Here is a 17,495-nt window from a genome sequence, read left to right on the forward strand (position 1 = left end):
GAATTAAAAATGCTTTTTCTGAGGCTCAGTTTTTACATACTTTGCACTGCCTTTGTGAAATCGAGCTGAAATTTGACAGGTTTGAAACCAAACAGCCCTGGACATTTGAGCAGAAGGAATGTTAGGAAAAAAGATAAACGGTATCCAAGAAATGGTGACTTGAAGAGCACTATGGTTCCTGCAAAAAGAGTTAAATAAGTTAAAATGGCACAGTGAACTTTATTATCCAGTACTAGTGAATAAGTGAGCCTCAGAACTAACAGAATTCTTCAGTGTGTGGTATAATATGGCTTATTATTATTCCTCTTGGTAGCTACCTCATAAGCAGTTTTCAGCATTGTAATTGTGTAATGTACGTCTGTTTAGTGAATGCCAGTATCTGGAGGTAAATTTACCACAGACAGAACACACAAAGAAAAACATCTTGTGGGACACCACACTGTTTCAAACCAACCCCTCCGTGGTAGTACTTTATCATCTATATTTCAAGTTTATATACCAGTTCTGAGGTCAAAGCACCTTTTGAGAGATTAGATAACAGTTAAAGAGACCCTTTTTGTTCCATTACCACATCTGTTTCCCTCTCCCATCATTATACTAGCATTGCTTTTGGCAAACCAATGCATTTCATCACATGGCTTTGACAAACTAGGAATCAAGATATTGTCATTCCCTAAACATGGCTAATCGGTGTACAATTTGTGATACATACATTTCCTCAGACCACTTTTTACATGTATACCACATGATATTGGCCTGCAGTGGTTCATGACTATTTTACTGACCATATTCATGTACAACAAGATCGTATTAATACATTGGTGTTGTGTAATAATTTTTATACTATGAGGGTCAGTATTTTAAGCAAACAACAGGGGTTGCTATGGGCTCCCCCTGTGATCCATTGTATGCTAATGTCGTAAATGTTGATGTGGGAACTTCATCATCTGTTCCCTAGTGAATTTTTTAGACATGTAAAACTGTATGCCCATTTTTAGATGATTTGTTTATTGCATGGACTGGGCCAGGTGAAGATATTCCTCTTTATTTAGAATATATGAATGCCAGTACAGAGTTTTTGCAATTTACTTGTCATTATGGGCCGCGACGGTGCAGCGGTTAGCGTTGTCGCCTCACAGCAAGAGTTTCTCCCGTTCAATTCTTGGCTGGAGTGCCTTCTGTGTTGAGTCTGCATGTCCTCCCCATGGTTGTATGATGCCTTTTCATTCTGCACTGAAGAAGGCCATTGTTAGGCCGAAACCGATTTGCAATGTTTGATTTTATTTTGCCACATTAAAGATATTTATCTGCTTGCCATCTACCTTGTGCTGGCTCGTTTTGTGTGGATATATGACACTTAAAGACATGCAGGTAGGTGTGTGCGTGAGTGGGTGTGCCTTCTTTGAAGGTTGGGCGTGGGGCTGGCAACTCGGCACCGTAAAAATTCACTGCCAATCATTAGCGGAGCAGAGTTCCGCTGTGACGACCCCTAACCGGGAAAAGCTGAAAAACAAAAACTGGGACTGCGTCCATTGCATATTTAGATGTGTTGTTAACTAAATCAGCATCAGGTTTAAAAGCTGGCATTTTTCATAAAAAAACCTATTCCAACAAATATCTGTATTTTTCTAGCAATCAGCCCTATCACGTCAAAAAAGGAGTAATAAAAGGACAGGTGGTGAGGGTGGCTAAAATAGTTACTGATATAGTGGAATTTCTTGAAGAGTGACATTTTATTGGTAATATGTTCAAAATAGGGGGTACCCCAACCATTTGATAGATGATATTAAATTTGAAGTTATTAGGAAGAGGCTCTCTGGACAATATTGTCCTACATTGTTGTTGTTGTCTTTCGGCTTTTCCTGGTTAGGGGTTGCCACAGCGGAACTCCGGTCTGCTAATGATTGGCAGTAGATTTTGATGAATGCCGAGGTGCCAGCTCGATGTTCAACCTTCAACGAAGGCACACCCATTTACGCATGTTTTTCGAACACCCACCCAGCCGCAGGGAGGACATGCAGACTCCACACAGAAGGCACTCCCAACACTCCAGCCGAGAATTGAATGGGAGAACCTCTTGCTGTGAGGCAACAACGCTACTGCTGCACCACCACGGATTTTACAAGCTGTTTTTCATATCTGGGAGGGAAAAAAAATAAGAACAGGACAGCACTATTAGATAATACTATTGTTGGGATGGGGCCCAATATTAGGAAATAACCCATTATAGTATGTTGTGGAATTAATGGAAGAGGCCCAGTCATCTGAAGTGACCATGTTAGAACAACATGATAAGCAGAATGCACATAATGCATTTATTTTTACATATAGTATTGATAGTAAATATATTATAGACATTTTGAACAAAAATTGATCTGTGATTAGACAAGACAAAGTTTTGGAAAAGAAGTTAGGAGATACCCCCAAATTTGTGTATAGACAGGGGGTGCTAACTTCAAAGACTGGTGTGATGGTTTGACACATCATAATGCATATGTGCCGCAAAAAATGTAGAAATGTGGTATGTGTACACAGTGTACGTCTATTTTGGAATGTGAAAATGTAGTTTTGGGTATTAAAAATATTTACATTACAGGTCGTTTTTCCTGTTACACAAAAGGAGTAGTATGTGCTGCAAAGTGCTGCCAATGTGCAGTATGTAGGAAAAAATGAGCGAAAGCTCAAGCAGCATATTTATGAACATAATAATGATGTTCGTATAGGTAAGGAAACTAGTGCTTTAGTTAAGCATATGAAGGAGAACTCTAATCCTGGTTTTAAATTTTTGGTATTGGAACAGTTATTAGAAAATCCTAGGGGAGGTCCTTGGAATTTATTATTAGAGCAACATGAATTGTAGTGGATTTTATTTTTAAATGCATCAGTATTTCCAGGTCTAAATGATATGTTATCTGTATCAAGTGTGTTAAAATTAAGAACTTTTGATAGATAACCACAGGATTGTAACTGTGGTTATCGTGATTTTAATTTTAAATGATTTTTACATTATTTTATCTTGTTATATGGTACCGTGCCTTTAGCTTGATTGCCTATGTTACAGGGTATTTAAAAGGCTATCATATGACTGCATTTGAATTTTTAATCTTTCTGAGGAAGGCTGGTATTTGCTCTTGCCGAAAACGCTTAAAATAAACATCTCTTTTTTTATGTTTGCGAGTGGTTCCTGTCATGTCTTGTACTCGGATTTCCTCAGACCATGACACATATGCCTTCTGTCTCAATTAACATATGCGGTGTAAAATGATTTTCTCTTGATTGCAGAACCTTTTCAGATTCATTGTATGTTTTCTTCTTTAGCCGTAGCACTTTTATATTTGCAGAAATTTGTCTTGTGTTGTAAGCCAAAAACAAGAGTATAATTGGCATTTAATAGAATTGTTGAAAATCATCCAAGTTAAAATGAAGTGTTTCATTGAACAGCTAGTTTCCAGTATTAGAGAAGTGCAATTGCAGCTTTAGAGTCTTTTTAGAACACCCTAGTTTCACTTGTATTGTCAGTACAAGTGTGCTTGTTTGCATCTCTGTATATTTGCACGGTACTTACATATTATCGCAACCAGATTTTTGTGATAATACCACTTGCTTCCCAGTGTGTGAATGTAACCAGAAATGTATGCAGAATTACAGTGGCAATGGTAACTTTATGAAAAGACATTGTTTAGGCAGGAAGAACAGTGTACAGTTTAAAAAATTACTGTTTGAAGTTATGCCATTTCCCAACATCATGTCACTCATGATACACCCGCGACTGAACAATCCACAAGTATGCAGCCCTAAAACATCCAGAAAACATCCACAAGTATGCTGTCCAAAACATCCAGAAAACATCCACAAATATGCTGCTCAAAACATCCAGAAAATATCCACAAGTATGCTGTCCAAAACATCCAGAAAACATTCCAACATTAACTACTATCCATCTGAAAACAAAAAAATCATCCGGTACTGTCAGATACTCCATACATGTTTATCTTACACCTAACAGCACATGTAATATTACGTTTAGCCTCTGTTGTACAAGTACTTTTATCTATTTGTTCTTCTCTTTAACTTAAATTCTTTTCAAATGTTTGTAAAATAAAGCCAATAATTTACCCCCAAAATTTGCTGCTCTTGATATCTTATTATCTGAAAAAAATGTATTGTCAACTTTGGAATAATCCTTCTTGCAGTACGGCAGCAGTTCAACCAAACATTTCCCAGGTGTTCTCGTTTAATTTCCAGCAGTATGACAGTAGTGTAACCAGATGTTCTTCATTCCACATTGCTGCAGTCCTAACTATTGGGTAGTCCGCTGTCCAGTCGGCCCGAATACCAAAGTATATGGCTGACGTCGGTCAGGGCGCATTAGACTGACGTCAGTACGTCAAGGTACTAATGCGCATGACCGACGTCATATCCTCAGTCTTTTTTGCCGCATGGTCCGATGCAGAAGCAATTTTGCGAGTGCAGGTTGGCGTTCTGAAAGTTTCTGAAGTCAGAGTTTCAGACCGAATCAAAGTTGGCTAAGTACCCGTTGGGAATATTTTGTTTTTTCTTGCCTCAGTATTTAACGGATGTCAGAAAAGTGAATAACTGTATTTCTTGTGGGAAACAGATACCTCATAGGGATTACCATACTTTGTGTATACCTTGTTTAGGGCCTGAGCACGACGTTGTTGGATGCCGCTCTTGTGCTAGATTTAACAAACGCACTATTAAGAGAAGGTTAGACTGTGCCAGGTTAGTTTTGGGAAGTTGTAATTATAAAATGCCGTCGGATGCTCCGGCGCCGCTTCGACCAAAAAAGCGCAAGGGACAAAGCAGCAAAGCCTAGAGTGGAAGAACCGACAGTCCCAGACGTCGGATCTTTAGAAGGCTCAGTGGAGCTGGAGGTTTTGCCAGGTGTTTCTTTGGAGCAGGGAGAGACTTTACTGTTACAGGATGTATCCTCACAGGAAGTAGGCCAGGCTGAGGGGCTTCTCAGGTGGCTGTTCTTCCCTCTCTTCCTAAGGTGGTTAGGGCCTCCCCTTCTGTTTCCAAGGCTTCTTTGAGAGGCAGGCCAAGTTCAGCTTCAGTGGGGGTTTCTCCTAGTGCTTCTGGGTCTTTGCCTAAGAAACATATGCTTAAAATGGCAGAGGATTTGATTACTATGATTAGAGGTTCTATGCCCCCTCCTGATAAGAGGCCTAGGGTGGAACCTGAGTTTGAAAGTTTTGAGCAATGTTCGGAGGCTTCTGAGTCTTGCTGAAGACTTGCAGGAGTATCCTCCTTATTCTGATTCTGATGTGGATGATTCTACTCCTTCTGCTTCTCCTCCTGAGGATTTTTCATTTTCAGAGACTCTGCATTCCATGAGGAGCATTTTAAATGGGAAGGTCAAGATTTCTCTGATTCCAGGAAGAGCTTTAGGAATTCTTGTTTTACCCCAGCATAGGCCTTTAGCTATACCCCCTCTTCTGAATGTGGTGGAAGATGTTTTGCAGAGGCTTCCCTGAATCCTGATTCTTTGCCTCCTGCCCCAGTTAAACCGGATAGGTACTATAGGGTGCCTGAAGCTCATAAGTATCTTTTAAGAGTCCTAGGGCAGACCGGAAACTGTCTGTCAGGGGCCTAAAGGTGTGAAGGCCTCTGTTGTTAAAAATCCTGTTCCTCCTGATAAAGAGGCAAGGGCTTTGGATAGATGGGGAAAGAAAGTGTATACTTCTTCCACTTTAGCCATGAGGCGTTGAATTGTCAGTTTCACATGTTAAAATATCAGAATTATCTCCTTTCACAATTGAAATCTAAGGTGGATGCTCTGGCAGAAGGTATTGAGTGTAAAGAGTTGCAGGATTTAGTTCATGTGTCTGAACAGGTGGGTAAACATTCTTTGCAATGTGGTTTTGATGCTGTGCAGGCCTCCTCGAGGGTGGCTGCCACTGGTTCTGTTCTTCGTAGGCATGCCTGGTTGAGAGATCAGAATTTAGCTGAGCATGTTAAAACAAGGATTTTGGATGCTCCTTTGCAGTCTGATGTGTTGTTTGGTTCGCCTGTGGAAGCAGTCTTAAAGAAAATGGAGGACAAGGCTAAGTCTATGCAAACTGTTAAGGATTTTTGCAGGTGCAGCCTCCAAGTTTAGTAGAAATTGGCCTACTAAGGGATGGACTTATCCTGCTTATGATTCCCAGTCTAGGGGTAGGTCTAGACGTGGTAGGGGCAGAGCTCAAGGTTCTTTTAGGTCTAGGACAGGAGTTCCCCTGCTCAGACTTCTGGTGAGGGCAGGGGTCAGTCCTTTCGTAAGCAGACCCAATGACCTGCCTTTTCAGCTGCCAGTACATTCTCGCCTGGCAGCACCTTTGGGAGGAAGGCTGTCTCTTTTCAAAGAAAATTGGGATTTAATTACCCAAGACAGATGGGTTCTGGATATCATTCACCACGGTTACAGGTTTTATTTCCATACCTTGCCTCCTTTCAAAGGCATGCCAGACATTCCTCCTCTACAAAGACAAGAGGCTCACAAGCAAATTTCTCTGTTGCTCCAAATAGGGGCCATTCAGCCAGTTCCTGTGCCAGAAAGGGGCCTAGGATTTTATTCTCGTCTGTTCCTAGTACCGAAGAAGGGGAACACGTGGAGGCCAATTTTGGATTTATCTATCCTCAACACTTATTTGGACATTCCCAAGTTCAAAATGTTGACGTTACAACAGCTTTTACCTCTGCTGGGCAAAGATCACTGGATGGTAACTTTAGATCTCAAGGAAGCTTACCTTCATGTGCCTATAAGACTAAGTTGCAGGAAGTATCTGCGTTTTCGAGCTGGAAATTCTCACTATCAGTTCTCTGCATTGCCCTTTGGCTTATCCACTGCGCCCAGAGTATTCACAAAGGTTCTGGCTCCAGTGATAGCTTACTTCAGGCTAAAAGGAATTCAAATCTATCCTTACTTGGACGACTGCCTGATTCTAGCTCAAGAAAAGGAAGACCTTCTACAGCATTTGGACTATGTCATAGCAGTGCTAAGATGCCTAGGGTATTCTGTGAAGCGAAATAAAGTCCAGTCTAGTACCCTCTCAAGACATGTGCTTTCTGGGTGTGAGACTGAATACAGCAGCCCAGATGGCCTTTTTAACCCCGGACAAACAAAAGAATCTTTCCAGTTACTTCCATCAACTATCTCTTCAGTCCGGGCTGACTGCAAGGACAGTCCTTCAAGCCTTAGGGTTCATGGCATCTTGTATTCTGGTGCTTCCCAATGCCAAACTGCATATGAGGAAGCTGCAATGGTATCTCAAAAATGTATGGACACAGCACTGCCAGGATTTGGACACTGTCATTCAAATAATACCTTGCATTCAAAAGGAATTTTTGTGGTGGGCTCAGGAATGTCACCTAAACAAGGGACTCTCTGTGACCCGGCCAGAGGCGAGTCAGATTCTAACGACAGATGCCTCAGACATTGCTTGGGGAGCTCATCTAAATGGAAAATGGATACAAGACAAGTGGCCTGCCAGACTACAGCATCGACATATCAACATGAAAGAGATGTTAGCAGTCCAGTTTGCATTAATGGCTTTCAAGGAGTTACTTCTTCCAGGGCAGGTGTTGATTCTAACAGACAACACAACTGTCATGTGGTACATCAACAAACAAGGGGGAACACATTCTTACCCATTGTGCAGGCAAGCAATGATTTTATGGGAGACTGCGCTCAGCTTGCAACTAACTCTTCAGGCAAGGTTTCTGCCGGGAGCACAGAACTCCTTAGCAGATGTGTTAAGCAGACAAATCATGGATCCCCACGAGTGGAAACTGGATCTTCATGTATTTCAAAAATTGACAGTGTCATGGGGAACTCCAGACATAGATCTGTTCGCTTATCCACAAAACCACCAGCTGCCAAAGTTTTGCACAAAGAGGTTTCATCACACAGCTTGGAAAGTGGATGCTCTTTCTTTCAGTTGGAAAAATCTTCATGTGTATGCTTTTCCACCTCTGCCTCTTCTCCTAAAGGTGCTTCTAAAGGTCAGACAAGACAAGCCAAGGATGATTTTAATAGCTCCAGATTGGCCTCGGCAGCACTGGTACCCATTACTGAGGAGTCTGGTAAGGAAGCCTCCATGGCCTTTACCCTTGATTCCACATCTGTTGTCTCAGAGGGACGGTCACCTGCTCAATGTCAAGCTTCACTCTCTTCATCTAACAGCCTGGCATATTCTGTTTTGTAAGACAGCAGGTCTCAACTTCCTCAACAAGTTTTAAATGTGATTATGGAAGCCAGAAGACCTAGTACAAGGAAAGTGTACGCAGAAAAATGGAAGAGATTTTTATTTTGGAGTGCAGCAAACAATTTGGAGATTTCTGAGCCTAATTTGAGTGTGGCTCTTCAATATCTTACTGAGTTATTGGACAAAGGTTTGTCTTTCTCTTCCATTAAGATTCATGCTGCAGCAATTTCAGCTCACTATGATTGTGACCCACCATTGTTTTCATCCTTTGTTCAAGCAATTTCTTAGAGGGGCAAAGAATATAAGACCCCCAAGAGCTCCTACTCCTGCTTGGGATCTCAATTTTGTGTTGGAGAAACTTACTCTACAACCTTTTGAGCCTCTGGCTACTGCTGAATTGAAATATTTGTCATGGAAGACTGCTTTTTGTTGGCCATTACTTCTGCAAGAAGGGTTCTGAGTTGCAGGCCCTTATGGCGGTAGAGCCTTTTTGATTTTTCATAAGGATAGGGTATCTTTACTAATCCTTCCTTCCTTTATGCCTAAGGTGGTTTCTAGTGTGGCTTTAAACCAAACTATTCATTTGCCTACTTTTATGCAGATCCCTAAAATAAAGGGAAAAGTTTTTGCACACTTTAGATGTACACAGGCAATTGCGTTATTATTTGAGCAGGACTAAGGATTTTAGGCAGTCTCAGCAGTTGTTTGTTTCTTTTGCTTTGGGTCCCAAGGGCAAGCCTGTGTCAAAACAAACTATTTCTAGGTGGATTGGGTGTTGCATTGCATTTTGTTATTCCCATCATGGCAAGGAGATTCCAGCTGGGATTAGGCCTCATTCCACTAGGGCTACTGCCACTTCAACAGCATTTGTAAGGGCCCTGGCCACTAAGGATATTTTGGAGGCAGCAACTTGGAGTTCAGTGCATACTTTCTCTAAGCATTATCACCTTCCTCTCTACTCTAAGTCTAGGGCTGGTTTTGCCACAGCTATTTTGCAAGGCATGTTGTCAGTTCCTGCTTCCTTATGATTTGCCAGCCTCCCTTACCTCTGCTTTGGGATTCTACCCAATAGTTAGGACTGCAGCAATGTGGAATGAAGAACATAGTACAGTTTTGTACCTACCATAAATGTATGTAGATGAGGATCCACATTGCTGCAGTCCAATTTACCCTCCCTCCTTCCCCTCTGTGTTTAGGGGTGGTTGTGTAGGTGAGGTTATATTCTGTTACTTTTGTATATATTGTACATATTTTTGGTGCAGGTATGTTTGGAGTTTTTGGTTTTGGCCTTATCTTTTCAGGGTCTTCTGACATCTGGGGCAAGAAAAGACTGAGGATATGACGTCGGTCATGCGCATTAGTACCCTGACGTACTGACGTCAGTCTAATGCGCCCTGACCGACGTCAGCCATATACTTTGGTATTCGGGCCGACTGGACAGCGGACTACCCAATAGTTAGGACTGCAGCAATGTGGATCCTCGAACATCTACATTTATGGTAGGTACAAAACTGTACTTTCTGAAGTACGCAAACAGGATTCACATTTCCACATTAATTTTGCTTATGAATTTGTGAAAAAAATAGGTTGTATCCATAGAAAACATCAAATTCAACCTTAACTTTACTCCCACAATCCGTTTTTGGGCCAACAAGAATATTACTGCAACCACGAAAATCTGGTTGCGATAATACGTAAGTACCATTTGCACTTATTATTTAAGATGCAGATAAGCACTTCCAACTTGATTTGAAGATAAGCACACATAGTCACTCTAGAATGTTGCCAAAGCCGTGACCTTAAGCTTTTATTAATGTAGCTATTACTTATGTATCATTTTTTAACTGGGTAAGTGTCCTGCTCCATGGACTGTTTTCAGTCATGATTCAGGCCATAAAGGTAAGGCAGAGTTTAATGCATTTGGTATATATTTAATGTAGCCAGGTAACCAACATGTTTAGGTGAAGTGAGAAAATATGGAGTACCCAGACAAAGCCCACACAGACATGGGAGGAGCAAGTAAACTCCACACAGACAGTGACAAGATGACATGATTGAAACCCAGACCTTGGACCTATGAAGCGGAGATCTTACAAATGAACTACAGCATGCTTAATATGTGATGTACCCATACCTTATAATTAATTTTTCCTTAATTATAAATGTATCTTGTATTCTATCGGGATGTGACTGAAAAATGTTTTTGACTGTATTTCTTGACTTAAGGAAGCATGGTGAGTTTATGTATATAGCCATGGGGACAAACAATTTCCCAGCTGTCAATTTACTGGTAACTTGTGTTTCTCTTCTAGGAAACAAAGCTGGATAATGATCATCATGTTGCAGTTGCCCTTGGAAAGCCAACTGGATCCTGCCCAGATCATTCTGAGGTAAGGCTGTAGATGGTAAAATGCTGTTCATCGTGTTATGCCACAACTGATCAGAGCAGAAAAACTACCTAATGCACAGACATGAGGGAGTATACAGGCTGCCATAGGCATTAGGTTTTGAGTCAGAAATGAAATTTATGTTTGATAGAGCTGGGCCCCAGAAAATGGATGTGGTATGAAAATAGCTTGGTTTGTGAATTTTGTTTAAGAAAAGTAGAAAATAAATGATTACCTCACTAGGATGTCCACAGTGTAAGAAAAGGCAAGACCTACTATAAAGTTGGATTTTGTAGATGAAAGACCTGAGCAATATAGACAGCAGAGCTTATAGCAGATGGCGATCTAGGCAAGTTGCACAAATGCTGTTTTCAAACTAGAACTGTTCTAACACAGCAGCTCAAGCATACCCTTTTGCAGCCACTGTGTAAGCCCTATTTTACAGGCATAAGCATATAAACAATTTATTTGCATATCTGTGAGTCTATATATGTTTTGTCTTTGTGGAGTAGAGAGAAAGGCAGTTGTATGTCCCATGTTGGAACCAGTAACACAATAAAACCTTAGATAACTTATCTCTGAAGTTATAATAACTTGGAAGAAAAAGTTTTCTTGAGGGCAGCTTTGAATAAAAAAGGCTTATTTTTTTCAAGGCATCTGTGTGTCAAATATCATAATTTACTTCCTTCCTAAGATGTTGCATGGAAAGGACTGTTTTTGTCATATTCTCAATGTAGTCTGTAATATGTGAGAATTGCATCTTGAACAGTTGTAATTCCCAAATGACACCCCCTCAACCTACTATGCTTTTATATTGTTAAGCATAAAGAGGTTCAAGGACTCCCCTATCAAATTAAGTAAGGCAACTTTTTGTTGTGACGGAAGAAATACTGGATGGCTAGCATATTACATTTTGAACATATTTAAAAACTTTCTCCAAGTTTTAAAATGTTTAAAGTGTAATCCAAAGTGACAGCTCCATCTTTTGAGCCTGAGACCACATCAGAAAAACATGTATTCAGTTTTATATTCTTGCTTGTAACTAGAAATGACTGCATCTTACCTCTGGGTGCTCCTTGCAAAAAAAAAACTGTGCACATCAGATTTTTTTTAACAGTCCTAGTCTGTGCTGTACCTTATATCGTCCTGCTTCTTACATCAGTACTTCAAAATTGGTGGCACCCCATCACTCTGTGTGCCCCTTCTTTACCCTCCTTGTACAAAGCTTACATGCATACATATAAATATTTTAAGTATGGGCATTGATGCCCTTTTAGCCTGACAAAATAGCAAAACAGTTGTTCCTATAATAGGTGCCCACACTGTTCTTAACATATCTAAACTAGCACTTGCTTTAATGTAATTTGTTAGCCTATTCCATCCATCTGCTACTCTGTCAGAGAACCAGTTAATACACTTTTCATTCATAGAATCTTCTACATAGGTTTTCCTGATTATTTTGTACCACTAATGTAGCTAACAAACAATGACTTCATCATTTCTGATTTCCTAGACTTTATAAATCTTTTTCTACAACCTGTAGTTCTATAACTATCATCAATCAATTCATTGGTTGATAAGATTAGAAAAACTCAAAGCTGGATCTACCCATATACCCAGGCCCTTAAATGAATCTACAGTTTCACTCACTGTGTGCTTTATTAAGTATTCACCTTTCAATTTATGTCTCTCAAATGGCATATGCTTGTCTTTTTATGTATTTATCAGCATATTATTCTCCTGTGTCCAGATGGTTAGTTTAGTCAAGTTCTTTTGAAGACTTGGCTTATCTGTAAGACATGTAATCAGTTTACCCAATTTCTAGTCACCTACATACAGACTGTAGAACAACTCAAATGAAAAAGTAAGTCTGAAAGACACAAACTAAACAAGTAAGGATGCAGGACAGAGCCATGTGGGATACACTGACTGTAACCAAGAATCTCACATGTCCAATTGCTGTATGATACTTGCCATGTTCTGTTTGTAAGCCATGCACCTACCCATCTTATCAAGAATACATTGAACTGGTTGTTCTAATGTATTGATCAGTGTTTTGTGTATGACCCTGTCAAATGCTGAAGTTAATCTATATAAATTACATCACAGGACAATTTACTTTTATGATATCATGTTACAGGTAGTAATAGATCTATTTTCAACATATGCATGCTGATAAATAATTTCAAGTCCCAACCTATCCAATTCTTACAATAACATATCCAATATTACCTTCTCCATTATTTTTCCACAGCATGAAAGTAGACTTAAGGGTCTATATGATTGTGAGTTTGTCCTACTCCCCTTTACCTTAAAAAAAAGTTTAATAAGTGCATGTCTCCAATCTTAAGGAATCTCCCCATATTTATTAGACCTAGTAAATAATAGATGTACTAGTACTGTAAGTTCTTCTGTATCATCCCTGTGCTTTGTTTGGATCCAGTTTGAGCAGTTCATTTTCAATATAATCTAATTTGATTCCAGTGTCTGTGGTTACCTGGATGTCTCTAGAATGAGTTATCAACCACTTTGTGGAGCCAAACTCTTTTTCGTAAGATTTTTTAAATATATATGTAATCTGTTCTGTCTGAAAATAAATTTTAGAATCTACACAGTTTATAAATTTGTATATCTGTACTCCTTTCACATTTTATGTATCTATAAAAATATTTCCTATTATGATCAATATAGTTATATAAATTTCATCAAATCTTTCTTGATCTGGTCTCACACTATGCCTAATGTGTTTGTTCAGCTTGTTTATTTCAGTTTTCAAAGTTGTAGTTTGACCTCTCTTCTATTTCTTATATTTTTTGTCTGTCACCTTGATCAGATATCTTGTTCTTAGGGAAATCTATCCCCCTGATGTTGTACACCTAGATTTGAATTTTTGCACTCAATTTCTCTTTCAAAACTTTTCACATTCCATCTGCAGTTTCTCCACTGTACTCATGACTCCAGTTAGTTTTACATAGTGACTGTTTTGCTTCCATATAATCTGTATTTAATCTTCATTCTATGCATTGGTTTACATTTTAGTTTGGCAGAATTATCTAGCAACAAATAACCTTTATAACCCCATGATCTCTGCACATCAACATTGGTAAAATAACTTGAAGTAACAGTAATTTCTTTAAGGACACAATGTCTAGTATGTTCCGTTCCCTGGTAGATTTTTTACAATCTGAAGCAACTGTTGTTCCTGAACATGCGTTGTGAATAATTTGCTAATGTAGTTGAATCAACATTATTTCAGTCTGTTAGTCCCTAGCTAATATTATTCTTCCCTCCTGTGTTTAATGGTAAAAAGTGTATGAAATCCTCTAGGTCATCTGCACTTGACTTTGGTGGTCTGTACCCTCCAACAATTGTTATATGTTCCAGGGTTATCTTTATCATCACAGTTACACAATCCATAGTATTGTTATCTTTGAACTTAAAATAATCACAGGTCTCATAACTGTTTTTAATCCCTATCGTAACACCTGCACCTGATTTTTTGTTACAATGCCGACTACAGTAAAAATATTTGTACCCTGACAGAACTGATATCTAGTCATTGTTCTTTAAGCATGTTTCACAAACAATAACAACATCAGTATTATATAAACATAGCAAATTTTCTAATAAAAAAACTTTATTATTAATGCTCATAGCATTAACAACCATCAGAGATGCATCAGATGTTGCTGTCTGTAAATAGTTAAATTTTCAACCTGGCAAAATTCTTACCTAGTGTTCGTCAAATATTGCAAAATATCTGCTGCAAAAATTCTCTTCCCTAATCTTGACAAATGCATGACATCCTGTCTGAACACACTTGTGCCTAAAGCTAGTCTTGGATGCTCTACACATTTCCATTTTTTTAAACAGAACATTTTTTTCCATGTAGGTATTTGCCCAAAAAATCTTTCATTCACAATGACCTCACTGTCCTTTCTATATGTGATTTGTGAAAAGTATGTCCTAACACCAGTACAAGCTATACTATCTAAGAGGGCTGTAAGTTCCCCACTAACAGTGAGAAAGTCTTTACGGATGAGATCATTGGTACCGACATGAATAAAAACAGATCTGTACTTCCTTACATTAAAGTGCTGCATGACTTGTCTCACATCTTCTATTTTGCTCCTGGCAAGCATAACACTATTCAATGTTCATCATCTTATCTACAAATATAAGTAGCAGTTCCTTTAATAACTGAATCTCCAATTACAATAATTATAATTTCTGACCAGATCTGAAGAATCTTCAACTTCTAATACAGTAATATCTGCTCTGTCAGTTGTTACAAAGGTATGATCATCTTGATAATTATTAGTCATATTAATCCCACTGTTTTCATTGCATATTACATTTGCAAGCATATAGTTCTTATCCAGCTGGCTTTGTACATCCCAACTTGAGCCATGTAGTCAACATCTGTTTTTCTCTCTCTCTCTCTTTTTTTTTTTTTTTTTAACAGTAATACTATTCAGTCCACATTCACTTTTGATTTCTTCCATTTCACCTGCCCCTTGCCTCTTTTTTTCTACCTTCCCTTTTGGAAAAAATTATGTATTTTTCTGTAGACTGAAGGTTTTCTAGAGAAATGTTATCACTCCCAGTAATGTGTGTGTTGCATAACAAAGCAGTATCCTTTTTAGTACGTATTCTCTTTACTTTACAAACATTTAACAGTTTCTTTTTCTTCCGTGTTGTTTGTGTGAACTTCTTCCTTTCTTTTTTGTTTTCTTCTAAACACAGAATCCTCAGATTGCTGAATACTTGCATCCCAAATTCCAAAGTTGTCAGGGGCGCTTGGTAAAACACCTCTAGTTTACTGCCCCAGTGCTTTTTTGTCACTTCTCTTGTTTTTTGTAGCATTTTTATTATGTCTGGCTGTACCTTTGGAGCAGTTCAAGCATTATTCTAGATGTCTTTGTGAATAACATGTCCTCTTATAGGACACCCATAACAAGTGTTTGCAGTGTAAGAGGCATGTGTGAACAGGCTCCAACCCAACCACCTAAAAACCTCTAGTGTCTGATGCCCACCAGCTAGAACAGAAATGTTCTGATATGTAGAAGGTTTTGGCCCAACTTCTTCCTTTGCAGCCAGGTTGAAGAAAAACATGGACAAGAAGAGTATTTAAAACTACTTGGAAGCTGTAGCAGGGAGCTAAGTCTTTCTATTACATGACAAAAGAGAAACACAACAAGAAGGCCTTTGTCATATGTTAGGAAAACAGTAGGTAGCAGGCAATATCTTCTTTAGGTAATCAAAGTCTGTGTCTTTTAACCATAGTTAAAATTTGTAATCCTAGCAGGTGATTAGCCCATCTTTTTGGGCCACAGTCACAAGTTCCCAGATGGACACCTCAAATTCTATAAATAATATTTTATTACATTTTAAATAAGTAATATATAAAAAATAAAAGCAGCTGAGCCATTTACATCATACCAGGTATTAGTACTGACTGAGTAAATGAGCAAACATCTAAGAAAGCATTTGGTAAAATTTAGTCTAAATAAGTTATCAGTGAAAGATAAGATAGTTCAGACTTCTACAGTACAGTTCTGTTGAAGCCTAGTCTAAATTGAAGTTCAGTGGGTGACACAGGGAGTTTATTCCCAGTTTATTTAGCTGAAAAGTAAGCACTTGCCATGTACAATGTTTAGTAACTTTACCAGGACCTGGAAACATTTTTCTAAATCTGGAAAAATTTTATGTGTTTGTAATACAGCCATTATATAGTGAAAGCAGTTATAGTATGACAGTCTATCTCTAATAGTACAGAGTAAGAGAGACAAATAAAAGGTTATGGTGTTTGGTTTCCCTAGTTTAAGAGGCAGTTGCTTGCTTTAAATAGGTTCATAGGTAAGTTCTAGGCTAGCTGCCCTTGCAGGCCATTTAAGCCTACCCAGTTTCCCTTTTTGTGCCCAAATTAACCTATCTCATTTGGTTAGAGATTGACCTAACCCATTCCATGGTCATTTAGGAGCTGCTTCTGTTCATTAGTAGTTCAGGGGCAGTTGTTGTTGTGTCTTTCGGCTTTTCCCGGTTAGGGGTCGCCACAGCGGAACTCCGGTCCGCTAATGATTGGCAGTAGATTTTTACGTGCCGAGTTGCCAGCCCTGACGCACAACCTTCAACGAAGGTACGCCCATTCACTCATGTCTCCAGACAGAAGACGCTCTAGCTGAGAATCGAATGGGACAACGTCTTACTGTGAGGCGACAGCGCTACTGCAGCACCACCACCACAGTTCCTGTTGTAAATTTTCTGTTCCCCATCCATTGATTCAAGTTGCACCTGAATGTGGACAGCAATGAACTTTGTTTTATGAGGATTGAAGTCTGTCCCAGACCAGCGGAATCCTGTGCAAGATGTACTTGTTGCTCCCAACCATTCTTTTGATGTCGTAGAAGAGGTTTAAATCCCTAGACTGAGTATTTCTGATGCCATTTGACTTGCTGATGCACAGAAAATCCATCAGTGATGGGTCAAAGGATGTCTTGTATTGCAGACACAGGTCACCTCTTAGCAGTCAGTAGAATACTGAGAATAGTGACAGGGCTTTGAATTGGGGCATGTTGATTAGACCTTGTATTTTAAGGGATTTGTGTGGGCATTTCATTTGCATGTGTCTGAACAGATACATGCCAAAGTGGGGATTATGTTCAATGACTAAATTAATGAGGCCTGAGTATTGGGGACAGTGACATCCATAGATGTAGACATAATCCCTTTGTTTATAAGCTGTACGATATAGAAGGGCTTTCTTTCAACAGTGGACACATGTTGGTCAAAAGTTAAGTCACTGTCCACAACTTTTCAAATCCCAAACAAGTGGGTCAACTCTTTGGGGCATATTGTTAATGTGGTAGCTCCCTGGGACAGATGACTCCCCAAAGGATAC

The 17,495-nt window shown here is 39.2% G+C and overlaps 1 protein-coding gene across 2 annotated transcripts in view; it reads left to right on the forward strand.

Annotated features, from left to right (window-relative positions):
• Positions 1–17,495, forward strand: part of AASDHPPT (aminoadipate-semialdehyde dehydrogenase-phosphopantetheinyl transferase) — an 871,134-nt gene that overhangs the window by 765,364 nt on the left and 88,275 nt on the right. For both annotated transcript variants that reach the window (XM_044072600.1, XM_044072601.1), the window contains exon 5: positions 10,520–10,597. In XM_044072600.1, coding sequence (XP_043928535.1) covers positions 10,520–10,597 — 78 coding nt within the window. The remainder of the gene's footprint in view (positions 1–10,519; positions 10,598–17,495) is intronic.

Source organism: Protopterus annectens, chromosome 5.part0 (genome assembly GCF_019279795.1).
Source record: "Protopterus annectens isolate FY-2018-M chromosome 5.part0, PAN1.0, whole genome shotgun sequence".
Lineage (NCBI taxonomy): Eukaryota > Metazoa > Chordata > Ceratodontiformes > Protopteridae > Protopterus > Protopterus annectens.